Source organism: Myxocyprinus asiaticus, chromosome 35, assembly GCF_019703515.2.
Source record: "Myxocyprinus asiaticus isolate MX2 ecotype Aquarium Trade chromosome 35, UBuf_Myxa_2, whole genome shotgun sequence".
Lineage (NCBI taxonomy): Eukaryota > Metazoa > Chordata > Actinopteri > Cypriniformes > Catostomidae > Myxocyprinus > Myxocyprinus asiaticus.
In genome coordinates this window covers 40,148,348-40,175,118 of record NC_059378.1, presented here as the reverse complement: position 1 = coordinate 40,175,118, position 26,771 = coordinate 40,148,348, and the positions used below count along the sequence as shown (strand labels likewise).

General features: G+C 39.7%; 1 protein-coding gene across 1 annotated transcript; it reads left to right on the top strand.

The window, feature by feature from the left end:
* Positions 1-388: 388 nt before the first annotated feature.
* LOC127426066 (acylphosphatase-2-like) lies at positions 389-26,617 on the top strand. The gene is made up of 4 exons (XM_051672543.1): positions 389-546; positions 836-852; positions 1,479-1,588; positions 20,942-26,617. Exons 1-4 carry the CDS (start codon positions 483-485, stop codon positions 21,054-21,056), a joined length of 306 nt encoding a protein of 101 aa, XP_051528503.1. The 5' UTR covers positions 389-482; the 3' UTR covers positions 21,057-26,617.
* The last annotated feature ends 154 nt before the right edge of the window (positions 26,618-26,771 follow it).

The window sequence follows — 26,771 nt, the reverse complement described above, 5'->3', positions numbered from 1 at the left end:
ACGCACAAGGGTTAATTTTCTAACGCGGATTGTCAGTCTTCAGAAACACTCGCTACAAACTACTAATCTACTACAAACTTGTCCTAAGGGGGCGCATGGCGGCACAAAGCCAAATCTTACATTAAGTCGCGTTTGATTCTGTAAGTCGTATTGGAGACAGTTGTACACACACAAAAAAAAACGTATAATCATTTAAATGTAATAGTTTCAAGGATTTAACCCTGACAAACCAGTATAAGCAATCTGCCGACATTCTTTATAAAATAACTTTTAAAAATCCTCATCAATTAATCACAATCGACTGTGATTGGCCCATCCCAACAGCGCAGGGAAAAGTAACAGGTACCACGTGACAACAAAATGTCACTCTAGGGGAAAACGAGTGTCGGTGTCGTCGTCGTTCGCTTATATTCGTGGTTATCGGTCATTTAAACGTGTACCGGTCTGTTCTTTTGGTCTTTACACCTGTTACATTGTTTGCAATGTCTTCAGACGCAGATGGAAAATATGTTTCTGTAGATTTTGAAGTATTCGGGAATGTTCAGGGTGGGTATTTGAAATGCTTTGCAAATTTAGCGACATTTATTCACGCCACACCTCCAAAAATAGACGAATATGATCTTGCAATTTATTTATGTTATGGCAACACAAAGTTGTAATAAAAAAAATATAAATAAATAAATTAAAAAAAAACCTGTGCCCTGTTATTTTGCAATGTAATACATTTATTTAAAAAAAATAATATTATGTTTTCAATAAATATTCTAAAAATTAATCAAATCTAAAGTACCACTTATTTCCCAAACTTATTTTCCCAAATGTCGTTTTCTTTTAGGTGTTTGCTTCAGAATGGTGAGAAATTTGGATCATCCTTTTAGCTTTGCATTTACCACAATGGAACGAGACCTGCTACAACACTAACAAAAAAGTACCATGGTGTTCTTTGAAGTACCTTGGTGTATAAGTATGGTAATATTGTAATCATTCAGTACCATGGGGAATATCAAAGTACCGTAGTATCACCATCACAATAAAAATGATTTGATTTGATTTGATCTGATACTATAACTGTACCATGGTACCACCGTAGTACCTAGAATTTCAAACATATAATATTATATTTAACATGCATATATATATATACTCACAGACACACACACACACACACACACACACACACACATATATATATATATATATATATATATATATATATATATATATATGTGTGTGTATGTATGTATGTATGTATGTATATATATATATGTGTGTGTGTGTGTGTGTGTGTGTGTATATATATATATATATATATATATGTATATATATATATATATGTGTGTGTGTGTGTGTGTATATATTTATATGTATGTATATATATATATATATATATATATATATATATATATATATATATATATATATATATATATATACTGTATATATCTCCATGTATTTCCATGTGTTCTGTTTTACTGCAGTATACTGAGGAAGAGGGGAAGAAACTGGGAGTGACTGGTTGGGTAAAAAACACTAGACAGGGTACTGTGATTGGACAAGTGCAAGGACCTCCTGACAAAGTTATAGAAATGTGAGTGTTAATTTTTCTTTCTGCTGTTTATAAGTGATTTATAAAGAGTTTCTTTCTGTTTTTAATTTCCATAACATTTCTGATCCAATAAAGCGCTAATGAGCCAGTGTCTTTATAAGTTTGATGAAACCATAAATACTAACATCAATACAAGGATGAAACTCACGAGCTGTCTGGTTCATATTTATAATAATAATAATAATAATAAACTTTATTTGTATATACATCAAGTGCAACTCAAAGTGCTTCACATATAAAAAATGAATAGTCCAAGAAAGTGACTGCATTAAAATAAATAAAAGTATTTAAAAAATAATTTAAAAGTATTTCAAAATAACAAAACTACATAATAAACACACACACACACACACACACACACACACACACACACACACACATTTTAAGTACTTATCATTGTTTTAATGAATTTCATTTGTGCTGATTTTAAGCATAAATTAATACTTTATTTGCCATTAATGACATTTAGGCAGAAATGTGTTTAATTGTCATCAAAATATTGTCATTATGAATTGTAAACATCTTAATGGTTCTAAAATAGTTTTCATTTTCACTATGCTATAGTGTATGTATTATTTTTTCTTTTGATTTTGCCATGAACTATATAACTCTTTGTGAGATTCACCTCATGCAGTGCGCCTTTTAACCAGCAGATGTAACCAGAGCTTCAGTCTTTCTGTCCCGTGGAACACTCTAGAACGTTCTGATTGTCACAGCGCTGGACAGAGTGAAAATGGAAACTCACATTTCCCTCCAAAAGCACAATGCACAGCAAAGCTAATATTTACCCATTCTGTGATATATATCGAGACAACACAATACAATGTGTTCCAGTGGAGCAGATTGATCACTTAAAAGCTTTTTTGTGTGTTAAAATCCTTTGTTTTGTTGCCTGGGAGTGAGCTGTAGTATCATTCCAGCCTCTGGCTGTTGTCATGTGTGCTGTATTTTGGTTGTTTGTGTGTGTCTGGAGTGGGCGTGCACAACTTTGCAGTCCCTTGGGCTGGGCGGGACCTGAAGAGATGATGTCATGGTGACAATCTGGGTGGGGTGGTGCACAGGGGCGAGGGCCATATGACATCACAGTCTCAGATGTGAACCAGACATTCATCTGGGTTCAACACAGACACACACACACACACACACACACACACACACACACACACAGAAGTTAAGTGTCCAGTTCCGGTTGTTACTGATGTTCAGAATGACATACTAACTTACTACTCTTACTACTTCTGCAGTATGCTAATTTGCTACATGTGATTCCTGGATGACAGACCCTACACTGCAAAAATGCATAGAAAGCACTGATATACAGTTGTGCTCAAAAGTTTGCATACCCTTGGAGAATTGGTAATATATGTACCGTTTTTAAAGAAAACATGAGTGAGCAGGCAAAACACATTTCTTTTATTTCTTATGGGATTCATATTCAACTGTAGGTTATAACAGAATGGCACAATCATAAAACAAAACATGAAAACAGAAAAAAATGAAATGACCCCTGTTCAAAAGTCTTCATACCCTTAGTTCTGAATACTGTGTATTGCCCCCTTTAGCATCAATGACAGCGTGCAGTCTTTTGTAATAGTTGTCTATGAGGCCCCAAATTCTTGCAGGTGGTATAGCTGCCCATTCGTCTTGGCAAAATGCCTCCAGGTCATGCAAAGTCTTTAGTCATCTTGCATGAACTGCACGTTTGAGATCTCCCCAGAGTGGCTCGATGATATTGAGGTCAGGAGACTGTGATGGCCACTCCAGAACCTTCACCTTTTTCTGCTGTAACCACTGGAGGGTCAACTTGGCCTTGTGCTTAGGGTCATTGTCGTGCTGGAAAGTCCAAGAGCGTCCCATGTGCAGCTTTCGTGCAGAAGAATGCAAATTGTCTGCCAGTATTTTCTGATAACATGCTGCATTCATCTTGCCATCAATTTTCACAAGATTCCCCGTGCCTTTAGAGCTCACACACCCCCAAAACATCAGTGAGCCACCACCATGCTTCACAGTGGGGATGGTATTCTTTTCACTATAGGCCTTGTTGACCCCTCTCCAAACATAGCGCTTATGGTTGTGAACATAAAGCTCTATTTTGGTCTCGTCATTCCAAATTACAGTGTGCCAGAAGCTGTGAGGCGTGTCAAGGTGTTGTCAGGCATATTGTAACCGGGCTTTTTTGTGGCATTGGCGCAGTAAAGGCTTCTTTCTGGCAACTCGACCATGCAGCTCATTTTTGTTCAAGTATCGTCATATTGTGCTCCTTGAAACAACCACACCGTCTTTTTCCAGAGCAGCCTGTATTTCTCCTGAGGTTACCTGTGGGTTTTTCTTTGTATCCTGAACAATTCTTCTGGCAGTTGTGGCTGAAATCTTTCTTGGTCTACCTGACCTTGGCTTGGTATCAAGAGATCCCTGAATTTTCCACTTCTTAATAAGTGATTGAACAGTACTGACTGGCATTTTCAAGGCTTTGGATATATTTTTATATCCTTTTCCATCTTTATAAAGTTCCATTACCTTGTTACGCAGGTCTTTTGAGAGTTCTTTTCTGCTCCCCATGGCTCAGTATCTAGCCTGCTCAATGCATCCACGTGAGAGCTAACAAACTCATTGACTATTTATACACAGACACTAATTGCAATTTAAAAAGTCACAGGTGTGGGAAATTAACCTTTAATTGCCATTTGAACCTGTGTGTGTCACCTTGTGTGTCTGTAACAAGGCCAAACATTCAAGGGTATGTAAACTTTTGATCAGGGCCATTTGGGTGATTTCATTATCATTATGATTTAAAAAGGAGCCAAACAACTATGTGATAATAAATGGTTTCATATGATCACTATCCTTAAATAAAAGACAGTTTTTTTGCATGATCAGTCATATTTTCAAAATCATTGCCAAAATTTCACAATTTCTGCCAGGGTATGCAAACTTTTGAGCACAACTGTACGTATATATAGAATTGAATTGCTTATGACGTCACAACAGTGAAGCCACTGCTATATTGCTATGCCCAAATATTCCAATGTCCCTATAAATCATCTAATTTCAGCAAGTAAACATTAACCATTCAATCACCGATTTTATATCTGCAATCTGCATGTACATCCCTACAGCGCAAACGTCCTACACATGTAATTATTTATTTAAAGTCAAGTATTTTTCCTGTTTCTTGAAAGCTAGAATGAGTTATGTACAGTATATCAATATCAAACAATATCCACCTCTAACAAACTTCATCAGCGAACAGATCAGCTGAATGTAAACAAGTTCACTGAAACTGAGGTAAGATACAAACAGACATTTTCAGACTTATTTATTGTGAACATCGAAGTGTTTGTTCAGAGTTACTTGTTTTACGTTTTCATTAAAAAGCACCTTGTTCTCGCAGTCACTATCTATCTATCACGTGCAGCAGGCGTGCAGAGAGTGAGACACGCAAAGCAAAGGTGGTTAAATTTAAACTGATATGCTAAGTTTAAATGGCAAACGAACACATATTTATGACATATATCCATGTATGACTACAGAGAGCACTTCAGTGTGAAAACAAGTGAATCCCGGGCATTTAAGGCGATTTAGAAATCTCGGTCTGACTTTTTTAAAGTCCCTTTCGGGGGGAAGGACGTATTGTCACTCTAAACAAGTATATATTACAGCTTTTCCTACTTACATTAAAACTTATGGACAGTTTTGCTGCTTCCATTGGTGATTGTTGTGCTGCACTGATAGACTGAACACCGGGGCAGGTGAATGCTCTGACATCGCGATCCGTGAATATCTTCTCCCTCATAACAAATATTATCCATAACAAGCAAATTAAACATGATTGTCACTAGAGGGCGAAATGCAACTGTCGTATCCGCAGGTCGGAGATGGTGAAACGGGGGTGTTTTTTGGCCTGTCAGTCAGTGATGCTCTATGACAGTTTGGGCATACCAAGATGGCTGCTCGAACACTTCCGGTGGCTTCATCTCCTGCTGGCAGTTCACGTTGCGTCAGCGATCCATTTCTATCCACAATTTTCCTGACCAACCACTGTGGCACCATGATGATTCTAATTGCCTGTTATCTATTTCTGTTCAGTAAAAACTGCCAAAACCAGTGGTCCAGAGGAGAACAACAACCATTTAAGTGTTACTTGGAGTACAAAGGAATTTCAGGCTCAACTTGTGCAGTTGTTGTCTGTCATAACAACTCAGAATAATTAATCATACTAATGAAGCTAACCTCGGACCATTGCTTCATGTTATCTACACACTCAGGTGAGGCACTGTCTGTAAAAAAAAAAAAAAAAAAAAAAATAATTGTTCATCTCGACTCTGTGAAGTATCGGCATGTTTTATTGACAATTTTTACAAATGTAATACCTGAAACATTACCAACTAAGAATATACACTGATGTGAGTGAAAACTTTGGAGACTGGAAATTGAAAACAGATGAATAGTGGAACACTTCCGAGTTCAGGAAAAAGGTGGATACACACCGATCAGCCACAACATTAAAACCACCTGCCTAATATTGTGTAGGTCCCCCCCGTGCCGCCAAAAAGAGTGCCAACATGCATCTTAGAATAGCATTCTGAGATTATATTCTTCTCACCACAATTGTAAAGAGTGGTTATCTGCGTTACCATAGACTTTGTCAATTCGAACCAGTCTGGCCATTCTCTGTTGACCTCTCTCATTAACAAGGCATTTAATGAGCCGCTCACTGGATGTTTATTGTTTTTGGCACCTAGCGGAGTAAATTCTAGAGACTGTTGTGTGTGAAAATCCCAGGAGATCAGCAGTTACAGAAATACTCAAACCAGCCCATCTGGCACCAGCAATCATCCATGTGATTATCTAATCAGCCAATCATGTGGCAGCAGTGCAGTGCATAAAATCATGCAAATACAGGTCAGGAGCTTCAGTTAATGTTCACATCAACCATTAGAATGGGGAAAAATGTGATCTCAGTGATTTGGAGTGTGGCATGATTGTTGGTTTGAGTCATACCTCATTGGCAGAATGTTCAAGGTCTCTTGGAGAGGAGAGGTGTCCAAGTCACACCTGCTGACCACTGGTGTTCCTCAAGGATCAGTTCTTGGACCCCTCCTCTTCTTATTGTACACAACACTCTGACCAATCATTGAGGCACATGGAGATGATAAGCAGCTCTACCTGTCATTCCAGCCTGACAACCCCATCATCTCAGCTCATATCTCTGCCTGAATCTCTGCCTACATTTCGGCCTGGATGAAGGAACACCACCTTCAGCTTAACCTTGCCAAGACAGAACTCCTCGTGATCCCAGCCAACCCATCTGTTGACCACAACCTCATTATTCATCTTCAACTACCCCTAGGTTCAACTACACTAATACCAACCAGAACAGCTCAGAACCTGGGAGTGACGGTAGATGACCAGCTTAATTTTACCACCCACATCTCATCTACTGCCCGGTCTTGCAGATTCACGCTTTATAACATCAGGATAATTTGATCTTTTCTGTCAGAGTATGCTGCACAGCTTCTGGTCCAAGCTCTGGTCATTTGAAGACTGGACTACTGTAATGCTTTGTTGGCTGGGCTCCCAGCTATCACAACTAAGCCACTGCAGATGGGCCAGAATGCAGCAGTGCATCTGGTCTTGAATCAGCCAAAGAGGGCTTACATCACCCAACTCTTGATTTCACTCCACTGGTTACCTGAAGCTGCCAGCATCAAATTCAAGGCTTTGACTCTGGCATTCAGGACAGCCAATGGAACTACACCCTCTTACCTCAGTTGACTTCTCTGCGGTCTATGAACGAGCACCACCTAGTGGTCCCATCACAAAGAGGCTCAAAGTTTCTCTGTTCCTCTGTGGTGGAATGAGCTTCCAACTTTCAATCTGCTGATACCATCTCAACATTAAAGAACCAGCTGAAAACACATCTGTTCCATGAGCACTTAACCAATCCACACTAATTGCACTTACTATTGGACTTGCACTTACTGTAAAAAAAAAAAAAAAAAAACTCTTTCTCTGTCTCTTTCTTCTGCGCAAGTGCCTATACTACTCCAGCCACTTTGAAAACTTGGCAGTACAACATTGCAGGTGTTGTTGAACTTTGTATGACAAATTGCTTGCTATGTTCCTCATTTGTAAGTCGCTTTTATAAAAGCATCTGCTAAATGACTAAATGTAAATGTAAATAATAATGAACAAACACAATCTGTTTTAACTTATAACACACAAATTATTGTATTGTTCTTGTACATATTGAATACATCATTCAAACATTAACAGTGTAGGTTGGAAAAAGTATGTGTAGCCCCTAGGCTAATGACATCAACAAAAGCTAATTAGAGTCAGGAGTTGGCAAACCTGGCATCCAATTAATGAAACAAGATTGGAGGTGTGGGTCAGAGCTACTTTATCTTATAAAAAGCACTCAAACATTTTGTGTATGCTATTCATAAGATCCATCTGCTGACGTGGCCAATACCTTGCAAAAATGTCCATGGCAGGACATCACGAATGAAGCCACTGCTTTAGAACAAAAACATTGCTGCATGCCTGAAGTTTGCCAAAGACCATCTTGACACCTCAAAACGCTACTAGTAAAATGTTTTGTGGACTGATGAAACTAAGGTTGAATTGTTTGGGAAGAACACGCAGCACTATGTATGGCGTAAAAAGAGCACCGCATACTAACATGAATACATCATCCCAACAGAGAAGTACGGTGGAGGGAGCATCATGATTTGGGGCTGCTTTGGGGTCTGGACCACTCGCCATCATCGAGGGAAAAATTAATTCCCAAGTTTATTAAGATATCCTAAAAGATAATGTCAGGGTGTCTGTGCAACATCTGAAGCTCAAGATCCACTTGAAGATCAACCAGTTATTAAATCCAGGGGTTCACTTACATTTTCCACACCACTGTGAATGTTTAATGTGATGTGTTCAATAAAGACATGAAAGATTAGAATTGTTTGTATGTTGTTAGCTTAAGCACATTGTGTTTGTTTATATTTGTGACTTAAATGAAGAGGAGATCACATTTTATGGATAATTAATGCAGAAAACCAGCTAATTCCAATGGGTTCACATACTTTTTCTTGCCACTGTAGTAATAAAAGCCAGTCTATACAAATTAGTTTTTAAATGAGACAGTCATAAATTCAGCAAATCTAATATCCCAGGGTGGGCTGTTCCATAATCCTGGGGCCTTCACTACAAATCACCTTTTGTTTTGTATCTGGATCTTGGAACAGCCAACAGTTAATGACATGAAGATCTAAGAGACCTAACTGTTTCGTAGGGTCTTAAAAATCTGTCACCAACCCATGTAATGCCTTATATGTAGTTAATAAAATCTTAATATCAACCCTAAAATGAATTGGTTACCGTCTGCTGCTTCACCGTCGAGAACTGCTGGGCAAAGTCCTCGGTGTCGCCAAATAGGCCAGCCTGGGAGTTGGGGGCAGCAAGGAACCGTGTCCTGTCGGCCTCACCCATCTCGACCAGGTTGAGCCAAAGGTGGTGCTCCTGGACCACTAATGTGGACATCGTCCGCCCGAGAGACCGTGCTGTGACCTTCGTCACTCGGAGAGCGAGGTCGGTCGCCGAGCACAGTTCCTGCATCAATCCTTGGGCAAAACTACCCTCATGCAGTTCCTTTAGTGCCTTGGCGGACTTGCAGGAGAGCCATGGCATGCAGGGTGGAGGCGACTTGTCCAGCGGCACCGTAGGCCTTGGCCATCAGAGATGACGTAAACCTACAGGCTTTGAATGGGAGCTTTGGGCACCCGCGCCAGGTGGCTGCGCTCTGCGGGCATAGGTGCACCGCGAGCGCCTTTATCCACCGGGGGATTGCCGAATAGCCCTTGGCCGCCCCACCATTGAGGGTAGTGAGGGCGGGGAAGCTGAAAGACCAGGACCGGGCAGTAAAAAGTGCCTCCCATAACCTTGTCAGCTCTTCATGCACTTCCGGGAAGAAAGGAACGGGGGTGGGGCGTGGCTTTGAGCGGTGCCGCGAGCCCAGGAACCGATCATCAAGCCACGAGGGTTCAGGGAAGAGCGGAGTTCCACTCTAGCCCGACGCTCGCGGCTGCCAGGGAAAGCATGTCATCATCTCCACGTAAGCCTGTGGCCGGACAACTGCACCCAAAGGGAGGAGCCCAGCTGAGGCTTCCGTGTCCGACTGGACGAGCCCGCTCTCCAATGCTGCGCTCGAGAGTTCATCACTTTCACGGGCTCCGAATAAGAGGTCGAACTCGCCGTGAGACGAGCTGGCGGACTCATCCGGAAGCCCAATTGGGGCAGACGAGTGTGCTGGGGAATGGGAGGTCCGCGGGGGGATACCCGGCGGAGGTGGTCCCATTGGGGTCCCCAAATCGCCTCCAGTGCTAGCCACGCTGGCCTCATACCCGTGGGTAGAAGGACCGAGGCGGGGAGCCTCTGGGGTGGCTTGCTTTCTTACGAAGGTAAGCCGCGACCGCATCGTTGCCATGGACATGTTCTCGCAATGAGTACATGACCCATCCACGAACACTGTCTCCGCGTGAGCAGTGCCCAGACGCGAAAGACAGTGATCGTGACCGTCAGAAGGCGAGAGATAACGAGCACAACCAGGAATAACACACAAAGGAAAGGCATCTTTAAAAAGACACGTCTTTAAAAAGACGTTCCGTGTGTGCCGCTCTTTTAGAGAAATATACTCTTTTAGAGAAATGTACTCTTTTAGAGAAATATACTCTTTTAGAGAAATATACTCTTATTTCTGCCGAAGCGCCCATGGGGCATTCTCTGCAGTGCACCAGTGCAGAGGAGGGAGAAGCCGCTGAAATGAGCCATCAGATCCAGCAGAGGTGAATGAACAGTCGTGGGAATTCAGCTCAGTGAGCATGACCGTTCGGCTCCAAAGTGAAAATCTGAATGAGTGGTTGCATACCAGCTCCTTTTATACCCGTATGTCCGGGGGAGTGGCATGCAAATACCACGCGCCAATTTTCATTGGCCTTTTATCACAGACCAGAGGTGTCTCGGGCTCCCAAGAGTGACCCCTAGTGTCACTACATCGACACAACGTCGAGTGAGTGACAGATAGGGAACCACATTTTCATAACGACATACAGTAAATCATTATTCTTTGCATCTGAATTTACGTATAAATGTAAACAGGTATGTGCAAAACATTTGTGCACATTGGATAAGCCGGAAAGATGTTTACATGCAATGCGAAATCGGTGATGGGTGAAAATCTGTGTGCCGATAGTTTTTGCTAAAACCGTTTATGATTGATAGAGAACACTATTTAAGGCGTTTACATGACCACACACACACACTGTCGGCTTATTAAGCATAATTTGTATAATCTGATTTGAGAAGAATGTTTGTTTGAAATTATATGAAATACTATCTGAAGTAATTAAAATCCATTTTCTACAACATATCTGTATGTGAAATGTATTATAAGCTATTTAATGGCTTTTCAGCTAAATTTAAATTGTAATTAATGAAAAAGTAAAAATAGAAAAGGTAACGTTTCAAAAATAACATGACCAATAATCACAATTAATGAACTGTATAAAGTTACTTATAAAACTTATAAAACAAAAGTGACGATTTCAGATATGACATTTATGAAAACTTATTTTGTTCTAAGAACTCAATTACATGTTAACAAGCATTGATGCATTTGGACTTTATTACTGAGATATAGCCTTTGTGACAGCTTTCCCATGTGACAACTTGCCCCAGTTGCCCCTATAGGTTCACCATTGTGAAGTCTTTCCATTTTAAGGTCAATATCTGCATACTGGAAAAGGGGTCTGCTGCCCTTGGAGACATTTTTAGCTGTATTCTCTAGTGGGAACCATGTCCTATTTACTTAAACTCGACTACACAACCTAGAAACACTGAACAGAAAAAGTGTGTGTGTGTATGTGTGTGTACGTTCATGCAACTGTGCATGCGATTGCCTTGCATGGTGAAAAGCTTTCTCTCTTCTGATTACCTGCTCTTCTTCATTCCAGCTGGTGAACACAAGACACAAGTGAACAGTAATGTGTTTGCTCATTAAATATTTAAACAGAAGGATGGTGTCCCTGCAGGCTCCGCCTCTTTTACATTCTTTCTCCCTTACATGTATTTCCTTGGTTTCATTTCTTTGTTACCTTCCTATTTAACATCTATTACTCTTTTTTGGTTTTTTGGTTTTTCTGTCATTTTGTCTATCCATTTTACTCTCTTTGTTGGTTTGTTTGTTGGGTTTGCGAACTCTCTTGGGTTGAGAGCTTCACTAATGTGTGATTGTAGATCCCAAAGGAACGTCCCCAGACACCTCCGCCCCTCGCTACCGCCCCACCCATCCTTTTATTATGAGTGAATGTTTACAAAATGTAGAAATATTGCCAGAGAGCTTTTCAGCACCTTCAAGATGTACATCACACACTGTCTTTCCCTAGAATCATGACGTCAAGCAAAATGTGCGTAACTGTTATGTAAATAACACTTTTCAATTTCTCAAGTAAATCTACTCAAAACAAGTCAAAAAATCTTATTAAAAAAATTATTTTTGCATTGTTAACTACTCTCAAAACAGTCCAGGAGACACTGGAGTTTTGATATCACTTTAACATTGTGTTTCCGGTGCTGTACCAGAGCAAGCAAAAGCATCTGGCAGATTGTTAAAGATTGAAACGACAGACTGTATGAGGAAATTCCTTCCTATCATTGAGCCTCAATGTTATCTAACTTCCTCACCAGGGGTTAGAATGGGAGACTCCTTTCCTTTACAACACAATAAACACTACACAGATTCAAGTGTTTATATTCAAAGTACAGCTGTACGGTGTGCTAGAGAGAGAGTGAGAGTGTTGCGGAAAAGTGGATGTCATTTTTTTCGCTTGAGAATAATAGAAAGTTCTTTATCGTCTGTGTTTAAAGCGTTCTGTATCACCTCGAGGAAAACAGAAGAGGCCATTAAAGTTCATCCATGACTTCTACAAATCAACAGGATTAACAAATAAAATATGAAACCAATTTCTGTGAAGATAAATATGTTATAATGGTAAAACATAAATTTGTCACTTTCCGTACTGTTATAGAAGCTGCCTATAGATACAGTATTTTATATATATATATATATATATAATAACTATGTCTAAATCAGTCACTTATACAAGTCGCAAGTTTGTAACAATATTTTGAAGTAAAATCTGCTTAACTACATGACATAATATTGATTAAAGTGAGTTTAAATTAAACTTTTCAGTTAATACAGTAACTTTTACTCACAAATCTGATGTACATGGTACTTAGATTTAAATGAACAATTTTTATTAGCATTTCACATTTTGAAGTTTCTTTATAAACATGTTTAATCATGTACCACGTAAGCGTTTTACAGGGCAGCTTATTGCTTGCTATGTAGTCTATTAGACAACATTACATTGCATTATATGCAATAGAGACAAGATACAGAGCTGCACACGCAGACCACATCACTTGGTGCACAAAAGACGATGACTGTAACAATTAAAATGTAAATTTTTTTAATTTTTTTTATCATTATCAAATAACTTAAGACTTTAAAAACAAGAAATGACCAAGCATAACAACAAATTCAACAATAAAAACCATGTAAATAAACTTGCGAACAGTGAAACCATGCACGCTCATTAATTATTCAAGCCTGGTGCATGCTTGAAACACCAGCTTTAAAAAGTTAAGTAAAATGTACTTATTTTATTTACCATTGAAATTTACTTAAATTAGTAAATAAATATGACAAGGTTTTCTACTTTAGGACTGATACATGATAACACATTGTAAATTGTATAATATTTAATTAAAAGCTAGAGCATTTATTTTTACATGCATGAATTGAGAAAAATGTACTTAATATTTTCAAGTTCAAGCTAAAACAAACTTATTCAGTGTAGAAAGTACTTAATATTTTCTGCTATATTTACAGTGTGATTTGTGTGATTTACATTGTTTTACAATGTTTCATTTACAAACAATAATTACAAATAAAAAATCTAATAAAAATATGTAATTTATAAAATTAATATATACACCATTGAGCCAAAACATTATGACCACTTGCCTAATATGCTGTTTGTCCTCCGCGTGCCGCCAAAACAGAGCGGACCCACCAAGGCATGGACTCTACAAGACCTGTCCTGTGGTTTCTGGCACCAAGACATTAGCAGCAGATCCTTCAAGTCCTGTAAGTTGCGAGGTGGAGCTGCCGTGGATCAGACTTGTTGGTCCAGCACATTTCACAGATGCTCAATCTGATTGAGATCTGGGGAATTTGGAGGCCAGGGCAACACCTTGAACTCTTCATCATGTTCCTCAAACCATTCCTGAACAATGTGTGCAACAAACTGCCATCAGGGAATACCATTGCCATGAAGGGATGTACCTGGTCTGCAACGATGTTTAGGTAGGTGGCACGTGTCAAATTGATGTCCACATGAATGGCCGGACCCAAGGTTTCCCAGCAGAACATTGCCCAGAGCATCACATTGCCTCCGCCGGCTTGCCTTCTTCCCACAGAGCATCGTGGTACCATCACTTCCCCAGGTAAATGGCGCACACGTACATAGCCGTCCACGTGATGTAAAAGAAAACGGGACTCATTGGACCAGGCGACCTGGTCATATCCTCAAGATGGCGCCGAGTATGGCTGCTGTGTTGCGAGCTCCGACACAACACGGTAGTGTTTTGTTTGTTTTGTTTACAGTTCTAATGTTTTTTGTCTTGGATGTTGTCTGCCTTATTGTCTATGACAGACAAACACTTTTGGACATTGGTTCAGCAATTACACACTGTAAACCGGACTTCAAATTCCTCAATGCCGACCCGCTGTTTACAAACACGCAAGCGGAGCCCTTTGTCTGTGCTGCATGGCCGCGGAAACGCAGGAGGAAAAGGGGAAACAGAGCCGGCATTCTCATCAGAGTAAGACGCCGTGCAAATTGACCCCCGCTACCCAGTATTCTACTGGCAAATGTTCAGTCTCTGGATAACAAGCTCTGCGAGCTGAAAGCGTGGATCTCTTTCCAATGAGAGATGAGGGACTGCTGCATTATCTGCCTTATGGAAACTTGGATGTCTGCTGAGATTCCAGACTCAGCCATTGAACCCGCAGGGTTCTCCGTGCACCGAGCGGACAGAGCGAAAGACCTCTCAGGTAAAAGCAGAGGTGGTGGTGTATGTTTTATGATTAACAAATCCTGGTGTGATCAGAGGAACGTACATTCTATCAAGTCTTTCTGCTCTCCTGATCTGGAATTTCTCATGCTTCTGTGTCGACCATTCTGGCTACCTAGGGAATTCACAGCGACCATTATCACTGCTGTGTACATCCCGCCACAAGCCGACACAGACCGGGCACTCAAGGAACTGTATGGGATTATAAGCCAGCAGGAAACCGCGCACCCTGAGGCCGCGTTCATTCTGACCGGGGACTTTAATAAAGCCAGTTTCAAATCAGTCGCACCAAAATACCACCAGTACATTAGTTTCAACACACGAGGGGACCGGATTTTGGACAATTGCTACTCTCCCTTCCGGGATGGCTACAAATCCCTCCCCCACCCACCATATGGCAAATCGGACCACTGTTCCATTCTGCTTCTGCCCGCTTACAGGCAGAAACTGAAACAGGAAGCACCCACTCTCAGAACGATCCAGTGCTGGTTCGGACCAGTCAGACTCTACGCTACAGGACTGTTTTGATCACACGGACTGGGAGATGTTCCGGTCCGCCTCTGATGATGACATCGAGCTTTACGCTGATAGTGTAATGTGTTTCATCAGAAAGTGCGTAGAGGACGTCGTTCCGACCAGAACAACACGGATCTATCCGAACCAGAAGCCATGGATTAATAGCGTTGTTCGCGCGGCACTTAACGTGCGGACCTCCGCTTTTAATTCCGGGAACGCAGAGGAGCCAGTTATGCCCTCCGAAAAACTATCAGAACAGCAAAACGCCAGTATAGGAACAAGATTGAAGGACAGTTTAACACCACCAACTCTAGAAGCATGTGGCAGGGAATTAACATCATCGTGGACTTTAAAGGGAATAAAAACTCCACCATGAACACCGCTGCCTCTCGCCCGGATGAGCTAAATACTTTTTATGCTTGTTTTGAGGGAAATAACACCACCCTCGCGGAGAGAGCTCTCGTGGCCGAAGCTACAGAGGTTAGTTCACTCTCCGTCTCTGTAGCGGATGTAACCCGGTCCTTCTGACGGGTGAATATCCGCAAAGCCGTGGGCCCAGACGGCATTCCGGGCCACGTCAACAGAGCGTGCGCGAACCAGCTGGCTGGTGTTTTTACGGACATTTTCAACCTTTCCCTCTCTTTGTCTGTAGTCCCCACATGCTTTAAAACATCCACCATTGTCCCTGTTCCAAAGCAATCAAAAATCACTTGCTTAAATGACTGGCGTCCTGTTGCTCTGACCCCCATCATCAGCAAATGCTTTGAGAGACTAATCAGAGATTACATCTGCTCTGTGCTGCCTCTCTCTCTAGACCCATTGCAGTTTGCTTACCGCAACAACCGCTCCACTGATGATGCCATTGCACCTACAATACACACTGCTCTCTCCCACCTGGAAAAAAAGAACACTTATGTGAGAATGTTGTTTGTAGACTACAGCTCAGCATTCAACACCATAGTGCCCTCCGAGCTAGACGAGAAACTCCGGGCTCTGGGCTTAAACAGCTCACTGTGCAGCTGGATCCTGGACTTCCTGTCAAGCAGACGCCAGGTGGTTAGGATAGGCAGCAACATCTCCTCATCACTGACCCTCAACACTGGAGCCCCGCAGGGCTGTGTTCTCAGCCCACTACTGTATTCCCTGTACACACATGACTGTGTGGCAACACATAGCTCCAGTGCCATCATTAAGTTTGCTGATGACATGACAGTGGTAGGTCTGATCACTGACAATGATGAAACAGCCTACAGAGAGGAGGTGCACACTCTGACACACTGGTGTCAGGAGCACAACCTCTCCCTCAACGTCAGTAAGACAAAGGAGCTTGTGGTGGACTTCAAAAGAAAAGACAGAGAACACAGTCCCATCACCATCAATGGAGCACCAGTGGAGAGAGTCAGCAGCTTCAAGTTCCTGGGTGTCCACATCACTGAGGAACTCACATGGTCCGTCCACACTGAGGCCGTTGTGAAGAAGGCTCATCAGCGCCTCTTCTTCCTGAGACGGCTGAGGAAGTTTGGAATGAACCGCCACATCCTCACACGGTTCTACACCTGCACTGAAGAGAGCATCCTGACTGGCTGCATCTCTGCCTGGTACGGCAATAGCACAGCCCACAACCGCAAAGCACTGCAAAGGGTGGTGCGAACTGCCAGACAGATCATCGGAGGTGAGCTTCCCTCCCTCCAGGACATATATACCAGGCGGTGTGTGAAAAAAGCTCGGAGGATCATCAGAGACTCCAGCCACCCGAGCCATGGGCTGTTCTCACTGCTACCATCAGGCAGGCGGTATCGCAGCATCAGGACCCGCACCAGCCGACTCCATGATAGCTTCTTCCCCCAAGCAATCAGACTTTTGAACTCTTGATCTCCCACGATCAAAATACATCAGCACTGCACTTTATTACTCTTGATCTTATATCTCACACCTGACTGTCATAAATTATATTATTATATTATTATATTCTCTCTTAACAACTGACTATCAACCGACAGCCTGAATGTCAATACAGTACAATACAACCTACTGTACATTCTATATATATTACTATATATACTTTTTTTATTGAATAATGTGTATCTATATTGTGTGTATTGTACTGTACAGTGTATGTTATTATTTTATATTGTGTTGTGTGTAATTATGTGTATATTAGACTTTAAATTGTGTTGTGTTAATTTGATGTTATTGTAAATTGGTTTATGTCTCATCACTGTCATGACTGCTATGTTGATCGGAACTGCACCCAAGAATTTCACACACTATTTCACTTGTGTAAATGGCTGTGTGACAATAAAAGTGATTTGATTTGATTTGATTTGATTTGACCTTCTTCCACTGCTCCAACACTCATGTGCCCATTGTAGGCGCTTTCAACTTTGGACAGGGGTCATCATGGGCACTCTGACTGGTCTGCGGCTACGCAGCCCCATACGCAGCAGAGTGCGATGCACTGTGTGTTGTGACACATTCCACCTGTAACCATCATTAAAACTTTCTGTGAATTGTGCCACAGTAGACCTTCTGTCGGTTTTAGAAAGGTAAGCTTTTCTGATGACCCAGAATTTTTAAACTTTACATCTGTATCAGTTGAGTGACACATTCAAAGTCATAGTGTGAATATATAACCTAATATTTCTAAATAGCAGAATGTTTTTTAAATACAGCCATAATTATTCAACCCCTACTGCATGTAGCTGTTTCTTAAATATGTAAGGCTACACAAGTAATTGTTTTAAAACAACATTAAGTCATCAATCTGCAATGGCACTTATTTAAGTTTTAAAATTTAAGTTTAGTGTTGCTATGCAAAAAATGCAATTAAAAATAAGCTGTCTCGAAAGCTAATAGAGGAGATTATTTCATTACACAAGAAAGGTCATGGCTAAAAGTACATTTCCAAGGCACTTCAGTTTCCAGTAGACAAAGTTGGCAGCACCATTCATACATTTTTGAAATATGGTACAACAGCAACCTTCTTGGGGTGTGGAAGAAAGCAAAACTTCACCATGGGAAATGTTGACTTGAATATACAAGAATTAATTAGAAAAGACCTGTGGAGTCCTGGAAGAAAGTTTTATAGACGTATGACACTAAACTGAAAATGAGTTTTAGACCCATGGGTCAGCAGTACGTCTGGAGTAAGATGACAAGGTGATGACAAGAACGACACCATCCCCACAGTCAAGCATGGAGGTGGGTCAGTCCTGTTATGGGGGTGTTTTGCGGCTGCAGGAAACGGCTATCCTGACTATGTGACTGACACCATGGATTCTTTCGAGTATCAGGCCATTTTGGCATGAAAAATGTGATGCCTTCAGTGTGTAAATTGAAGCTCGGGTATCACTGGACTTTCCAGCAAGACAATAACACCAAGGATACATCCAAGTTGTCCAAAATCTGGTTCAGGGATAGGTCGTGGAATGTCCTTAAATGGCCCTTTCAATCCATCATTAAAATCCCACTGCAAACCTTTGTTGGCACAGAAACCAAAGAATGACAATGAGCTGGAAGCTTTTGCTCATGAGAAATGTGTAAAAATTCTAATAGAGAGGTGTCCGAAGCCTGAGACACTTTCCTGAATCATTTATTTGCTGTTATTAAGGATAAAGGATGCTCCACAAATGACTGACTTTGGGGGTTTCATAGTTTTGACATGACATTTGTGGAGAGAATTAGTTATTTTTTATTAAAAAACTCTTTAAAACAACTCTTTGTTCTCAGAATTTGTTTGATCATCATTCTTGTAATAACTTTGAAAATGGATGAATGGTTGAGCTTGCTGAAAAATTATGTGCAAAAGTGGCACTTTTTAGTGAATTCGCTACTATTTCGAACTATTTGTTAGATAATACTCAGACTGCTAAATTAAATAGTATCATCTGATAATATATCAACAAAGATAATGTCAACCCGGTTTCATGACAATAATAATAGAACAAGATGACGTGCAAGTTGGCTCATACAAAACCCTAAACAACCAACATTTTAATAGGAAAACAATTGTTTTGTAACTCGGAAGAAAGAAAACACTGGGGTTTAGAACAAGAAGAGGGAAGCATATTACAGGTAATTGACGTACATCATTTGACGTACATCATTTGAGTAAATAAAAATAAATGAGTAACCAAATTTGTTCGCTGACATTTCCTTCATTACAATAAAGTGTTGGATAGGATACCTGTATTTTATCTATTTGAAATTCCTTTTCTTGATTGGTTGGTTGTCTATGGGACTAAAAGAGCCATGTCATACAATAGCCTATGATTTCGTCATCTCGTACGAATTATTAGGAGTTGTCTTGTCTTAATTGTCTGTGTTGGACAATGTTGTTTAGTAGTCTAGCTTACTTTTCTAAACAATAGCTTGACTGTAGTTTAACTTTTTAAAACTACGACTAGCTTGTAGCTTTCAAAGTAGCCTCCCCAACACTGGTACCTCATTCATGGAAAGTACCATTTCCTTCTTCAAGATTGCGTGAACCGCACCCATTTAGTCATGTAAATGAGTGCCACAAAACACACGGCTTTGAGGTCCAAAACAAACCTCTTGATTTGAGTCAGTGATTCACGATAACCCTGACCCGTCATTCCCACCACTCAAAGCACAATCTGTACTCATCACTTTATCAAAAAAAGGCTATTCTAACACTGTTACTGTTGAGATTTGACACAAACTCCGCCTCTTCCTGGCAGGCCCATTATGGAGCTTAATATTGGGCAGCCATGCAGATGGTCTGACCACACATTTATTATCCAATATGAGATCAGCGGTATGGCCCATGGGGGAGAATAATGCATTTAGAGTCCTCTGAGGAATATTGCATCCTGCCTGTCCGAGTTCAGTTAGAGAGAGTTTGTAAGTGCTTGTGTGTGTGTGTGTGTGCCGCACCCTTGTTTTTGAGAGACAGAGAGAAAGAAAATGGAGGATTGTTTATCTTCCTGTGATCCACTTTGTAACATAACTAATGGAGTTTCTTTAGCCTTGTGTTGGTGTGTCTTTCTAAAGGAATATTTCAATGAAAAAAGTAACATTTTTCATTATTTATTTACCCTCACGTCGTGACAAATACTCATCCTGGTCGGTCTTTTTTTGAACAGTGAAAGTGAATAGGCACTAGGGCTGTCGAGCTCCTAAAAATGACCAAAAAAGCACCATAAAAGTAGTCCAAATGACTCATGCACTATTTTTCATTTCAAGTCGTTTTCCCCTGTTGGTATATAAAAATTATTACTTTCTTACTATTTGTCTTCGCAGTCTTGCTTCAAAATGCAATAACTTGCTCCGCCTCTTCAGCGACTTTCCTTTTCGGCTGATGTCACCAAGCACTTTTATTTTTCAACCACGTGTCACATAGTGACCACGCAACCAATTTTCATCATCTGTAATCAATTCCCAATGGATAAAATCAATTATTATCTGGTAGTTTTTCTCAATGAATATCTTGTTTCACTCGTAAATGAGAGAAGATCAGATTATGAAAGTACAATGGATTGTGAATGTCGTTTCATGTTGACTTTTTTATTCACATTGTGTTTATCAATGTATCAGTCATTAGACATTCTCTCTCTCTCTCTCGTTCTCTCTCAATCTCTCTCTCTCTCTCATTTACAGGAAGTACTGGCTTAGCAAGGTTGGCAGTCCCAGCTCTCGAATCCACCGCGCTCAGTTCACCAACGAGAGAAACATAGCCAACCTGGAGATTCACGGATTTGGCACTCGCTACTGAAACCCTCCCAGTTTGTTCAGACACTTTGAGCTTTAGTCTAGACTGACAAAGAACTCAAACACTTGCTAACCAGCTAGTTCAGTATAACTTGGAATGACACTTAACAAGAAACAAAGCCTTAAAGGAATAGTTCACGGAAAAATGAAAGTTCTGTCATTATTTACTCTCCCTCATGTTGTTCCAAAACTATATGACGTTCTTTCTTCTATGAACCACTTTTATTATACTTCTATGGCGCCTCGGCATCCTTTTTAATCAGCCTGATCTCATTAAATAACATAACAATAATTTTTTTAATGATATTACGTGGTTGCTTACACGTATTGCTGCAGTTCTGAGGTGCAGTGTCCACTGTGAGGTGCTAAAAGCGAGTTAAATGTTCTCCCAAACAGATTCAGTTTTTAAAGGCCCTCTCCAGTCACTGGTGTAACCCCTAAAAACTCATCTTTGTTAATCAAAATGACATATTTAAAAAAAAAAAAAATTCCATGAAAATAATCCCTTCATGCCTTAAAATGGCTTATATATAACTCTACACCTTTGCCTCATATAGCATGCGTGGATCTAATATGCAAATTAGTCCCCGCCTCATCTCCACTCACCGCTGCACCACTCGCCTGCAGCTCGGGCTCGCTGTGTCCCCAGGATTAATTGATGGAACCGCATTGGGCTTCAATATAAGTTTAGTGGCGAAACTCATCTGTTTTTGGTAAAATTTTGAAAACAGCTCTCTGAAAAATGACAACTGCAAACCCGAGTTTTCTCTGAAAGTTTTGCTGGGACATTACGATTTTTCCAAATAAACTGCACCCATTTATCTAGGATTTTCAGATCCTTTGGTAATACACGAAGGCTCACCATTTGTCCTTTCGCAACTTTGCATCCGAAAACAGAACATGTCTTGCAAAATACGTAGCTACACTTGGCTTCTTCTGATACCCGTTGCTTCGCCATAGCGTATCCTATTGATATGGAAAGCCCCACCCCGCAAATTGACGGGATTGGTTCCTTAGGTTTGTGACATATGAAACCCTGGCTGCCTGAATCCGTGTTTTTGAGACTGTTTTTGGAAGACTAAAGTTCCAAAGCGAAAATGCTCAGCCATGGCATTGACTGCTGATTTCACTCATGGTATGACTTCTTGCATATAAAAAACATCATATGGACATGTAAACAAGGTTAAAAACTTGACTTTAAGGTTAATGCTCTATCAAGTTTTAATTCAACAAAACTGACCTCCCTACCCTAAACTTAACCGATAGTGTCGGAAATGCACTTTTATGACACTTTTGGCTCATGTGTGGACTTGTGTGCTCTTCAGGACTCGTACCCCAGTCCTTTACATCACAAGTGCAATGCTCTATCAGTTGAGCTACTGCGCAATTTGATCATGCTCGAACAAGCTTGTAAATGTAGTTTATTATGTAATAAAACGTTAAAATAACTCATGCGCTTTAGTAAAAGTGTTTAGATGTCATAAGATAGTATTGTGTGAAAAACAGTGTTTACGAACTGATAATCTGCCGTTTTACTCTTGATTTGTTTGAAAGTGAATAAAAGTTGTTGTTTTAGCACCTCTTGTGTTCATTTCACCAGGAAACTGCCGTGATACGTAAAAGCCACTTAAAAATTATTTTGCAAAAATGGTGGTATGGTAACGCGATTCTACGAGACCAGGTTGTTTTTCATGCTTGAAAGTAGTTTTTTTTGTGTGTGTGTGTGTGTTCCACAGAAGAAAGAAAGTCATGCAGATTTAGAACAGTTTGTGAGTAAAAGATGAAGGAATTTTTAGTATCACTTTACAATAAAGTTCCATTGGTTAACATCAGTTAATGCACTATGAACTAACAATGAACAATATTTTTTAGGGCTGTCGATTTAACGTGTTAATTCGGTGCGATTAATTACATAAAAAATAATGTGTTAAAAAAATGTTATGCAATTAATCGTGTCCCCGGACCGTAATAAGGAATATTCCTTATATCTGAGCAATTCAAGCTTGTAGTACCATCTGTTTTCTGCCAGGGGCAGTAAGCAAAACTCCAGACAGAGAACAAACCACACTTAGGTGGGCAGACAACACAAGATGAGAACACGTTCTTGCATTCAAACACAGCTTGATGGAGTGCAAATATGGACGCAGGGATCTCAAGACTTGTTTTTCTAAGTTTCAAAGTTCGTTTAACTTGACACAGTGAGCTGAAAACGGTACATTTATGACTCAACACAACCGAGACACTCCAAAAGCGTCTGTCTGATGCAGGTGTACATTGACGTGCCCTTAAACAAACCTTATAATAAATCTCAGACTGATTGATGAATTCAATTGAAAAATGGATTGCCGTGAACTGTACACCAATGATTGGCTTATGTTCAATAATTATGTCTTTTTAATGTCTTTTTTAATGCTTCACTTGTGTGCCAAAATAATGTGATGCATTTTAAGTTTCTGTATTATAATATTTTTTTATATAATACATTGTATTTATAATTATTTAAATATAACTATTTATAATTATTTAATCAATATATATATTGAATTATTGTTAATTGAGGGACTTTCTCAGCAAATATTTATGTATGCGATTAATTCGATTAACTAATCGGCATACCGTGTAATTATTTTGATTAAAAATTTTAATCGATTGACAGCCCTAATATTTTTTTATTAACTAACATTAACAAAGATTAATAAATGCTGCAAAAAAAATACAGTATATTGTTCATTGTTAGTTCACGATATCTAATGCATTAACTAATGATAACAAATGGAACCTTATTGTAAAGTGTTGACGAATTTTCATTTTTGGATGAACTATCCCTAAACCCCTAATTATTTTAACTGTTTCTATTTATTAGCATATTTTTGTATGAATAAATTGTAAGATATTATATAACTTCCAAACAAAACACAAGCATGGAAGTGTTGCCAGTATTCTTTATTTGAACACCCAGTTGTAATGCATCTTAATCCACATATTGTGTCCTCTAGCTATGTTCATATCAGTTATAGTGATTTAAAAAAAAAAAAAGGTATCAGACTAATAAAACTTCATCAGTACACAAAATCATTGAATAGATTGTTTTATTACACATTATATACATTGTAAGATTTAACATTATATTAAACAGTTAAGACAGGTTTTCACTTAATGGATAATTGACCAATCACAGGCCTCCGTTGCAGTCATCGTGCTTCTGTTTCCATGGAAAACATGCCCGCCCGCACAGAGCTCTCTTAAGGTGGTCTCTGTAATGTGCCATTATTTTTATATCAGGGTATCTGCATCCATAAAAGTGCACTCGCAATTACAATTTTAAAATCCTTTTAAAGCAATCATATCATAAGTGCACCCTTAACGTCTTGCAGACTGTACATATTGCCCCAGAGAGACAAATATAGTCTTCTCAGAGTGTCCTTTTTCCCCCATAATGCATCATTCCTGAAAATCTGCATGTGCACTGATTCAGGAGGCTGCAATCCTCTTAGCTGACAGTTGCGAGATTAGATCAGAGGCTTACCGGAGGGTTAGTGTGCCTTTGAATAGATGTTACCCTTTCTCACTGACCTGGGAGCAGTGTACTGTACTGACATCCCAGCCTTCACTGTTTTAATAGAAGGGGACAAGCTGAACTTGAATCAGTATGAAATTACAGTATCTATCAGTGCTGTGACCATGACACCCAAATGGGCCGTAAAGACCCCAGAGTCGGGCCTCTGATGGAATGTGCCGGGCTCTTTGTTTGGGATCTCTCTCTCTGTGTCCCAAAAACATTGTGTCATAGCCGCAGCACTTGGGCAAATGAGTCTGACGCGACAGCAGCACTTTCCCATGCACTCAAAAAAAAAAAAAAAAAAACAGCTCTTTGGCTATACTTGATTCAGTCGTGGACAGTGATTCCACATGTTTGAAATGAGTTTTCTTAACCCTCCTATTGCGTTCAGAAACTGCATACACCTTTTGCATTCGCATTCGTTGGAATTCAAGCGTATAAATCATTCATAACCCAAAGGTTTTCATCTAAAAATATATATTGTATGTCATTAATAGGTTCTTAAAGGATTAGTTGACTCAAAAATGGAAATTCTGTCATTGTTTACTCACCCCTGTGTTGTTATAACTCTATATGACTTTCTTTCTTTTTCTTAACACAAAGGGAGAAATTGTGTAAAAATGTTGTGCTCAGTGATGTCATACAATGGCAGTTTATGGTGACCACCTCTTCAAGCTTCAAAAGAACACAAAAGTATAATTCAGAAGTCTAATAAATTATTCCATGAGACACATGATTGTTATGAAAGCATATGATGAAAAACAAACCAAAATGTAATGTATTATTTAGTGAAAATGTCCACTGACCGTTGATCTCCTGTGCGCGTTCATGATAGGACATGAAAGCAACAGTTCACGCAGACCCCTCGTGACATTGGTGCGTTCAAGCGAAAACTCGTTTTGTTTTTCTAAAAACAGGTCCACCACAGCGATAGTGACAACAGAACAAATAAATCTCCAGTTTCGCTTTCACATTCTTTTTCTTGTGTTTTTGGTGATTTGCATTCTTTCGCCACCTACAGGGCAGGGAGGAGAATTTATAGTAAAAAAGGACTTAAGTATTGATCTGTTTTTCACCCACAACTGTTATATCGCTTCTTAAGACATGAATTTAACCACTGGAGTCTTATGGATTACTTTTATGCTGCCTTTATGTGCTTTTTGTTTTGGAGCTTCAAAGTTCTGGTCATCATTCACTTACATTGTATGGACCTACAGAGCTGAAATATTCTTCTAAAAATCTTCATTTGTGTTCTGCAGAAGAAAGAAAGTCATCACATCTGGGATGGCATGAGGGTGAGTAAATAATGAGATAATTTTCATTTCTGGGTGATCTATCCCTTTAATATATATAGTTATAAAATATAATAATATTTTAATAAACAATATAATATTATTTAGATATTATATATGTTTTTATTCTGTTCATGTCCCTAATGAATGAGCATATAATCACATTACATGTCTGCTTGAATAAAACAGGCAGCCAACAACAGACAAGCAGTGAAGGTTTTTCGTCTCAGTTATGGAAAACTTTTCCATAGTGATCCTGGAAACTGGAAAGCACATGTTCTTCATCTTATTATAAAAGCACATGCGAGTGATGCAAAGCTGGCCTTTATTCGGTCTTCACTTATTAAATATAAGCACATTTGTGACACTGTACAGACGGTCAGATTTCTTGCTTCCATTGAAGCACACAAGATGCTCTTTAGAACATTTTCAGATTATGCTGGATAACATTTTACATGATCATCACGTTTTGTTCATGCCAGCTCGAGTGCATGCTGTCATTTAAGCAAAAGGGGGACATACAAATGTTTTGACATTCTGAAATTCATGTACAAATTTTCACTCATATTGTCATGCTAGTCGTAAACTTTGCATCTAAAATTACTAATAGATTTGGATTAAATTGACAAAGAATCAAGAATAGAAGCATTTTCACTTGTGGTCTCTGTGGTAGGCTGTTTGCATTGTACAATAAAAAAAAGCTCTTTAAATTGATTACATAATTGCTATTATTTCACATCCTTTCTTTTATTGTTTTCTATGTTTTATAGTAGGAACCTCCCCTTAAGTTGGTGTCAGATGTCATATTGTCATGGTTGCATAGCAACTAAAAACTGAACCAGCCACAAACAGTTCATAACTCTCTTTA

Excerpts from the sequence above, each read along its gene's own strand:
- LOC127426066 (XM_051672543.1), top strand. The coding sequence starts at position 483 with ATGTCTTCAGACGCAGATGGAAAATATGTTTCTGTAGATTTTGAAGTA. Across the intron at positions 1,589-20,941 it reads CCTGACAAAGTTATAGAAAT|GAAGTACTGGCTTAGCAAGG; the intron begins GTGAGTGTTAAT and ends TCTCATTTACAG.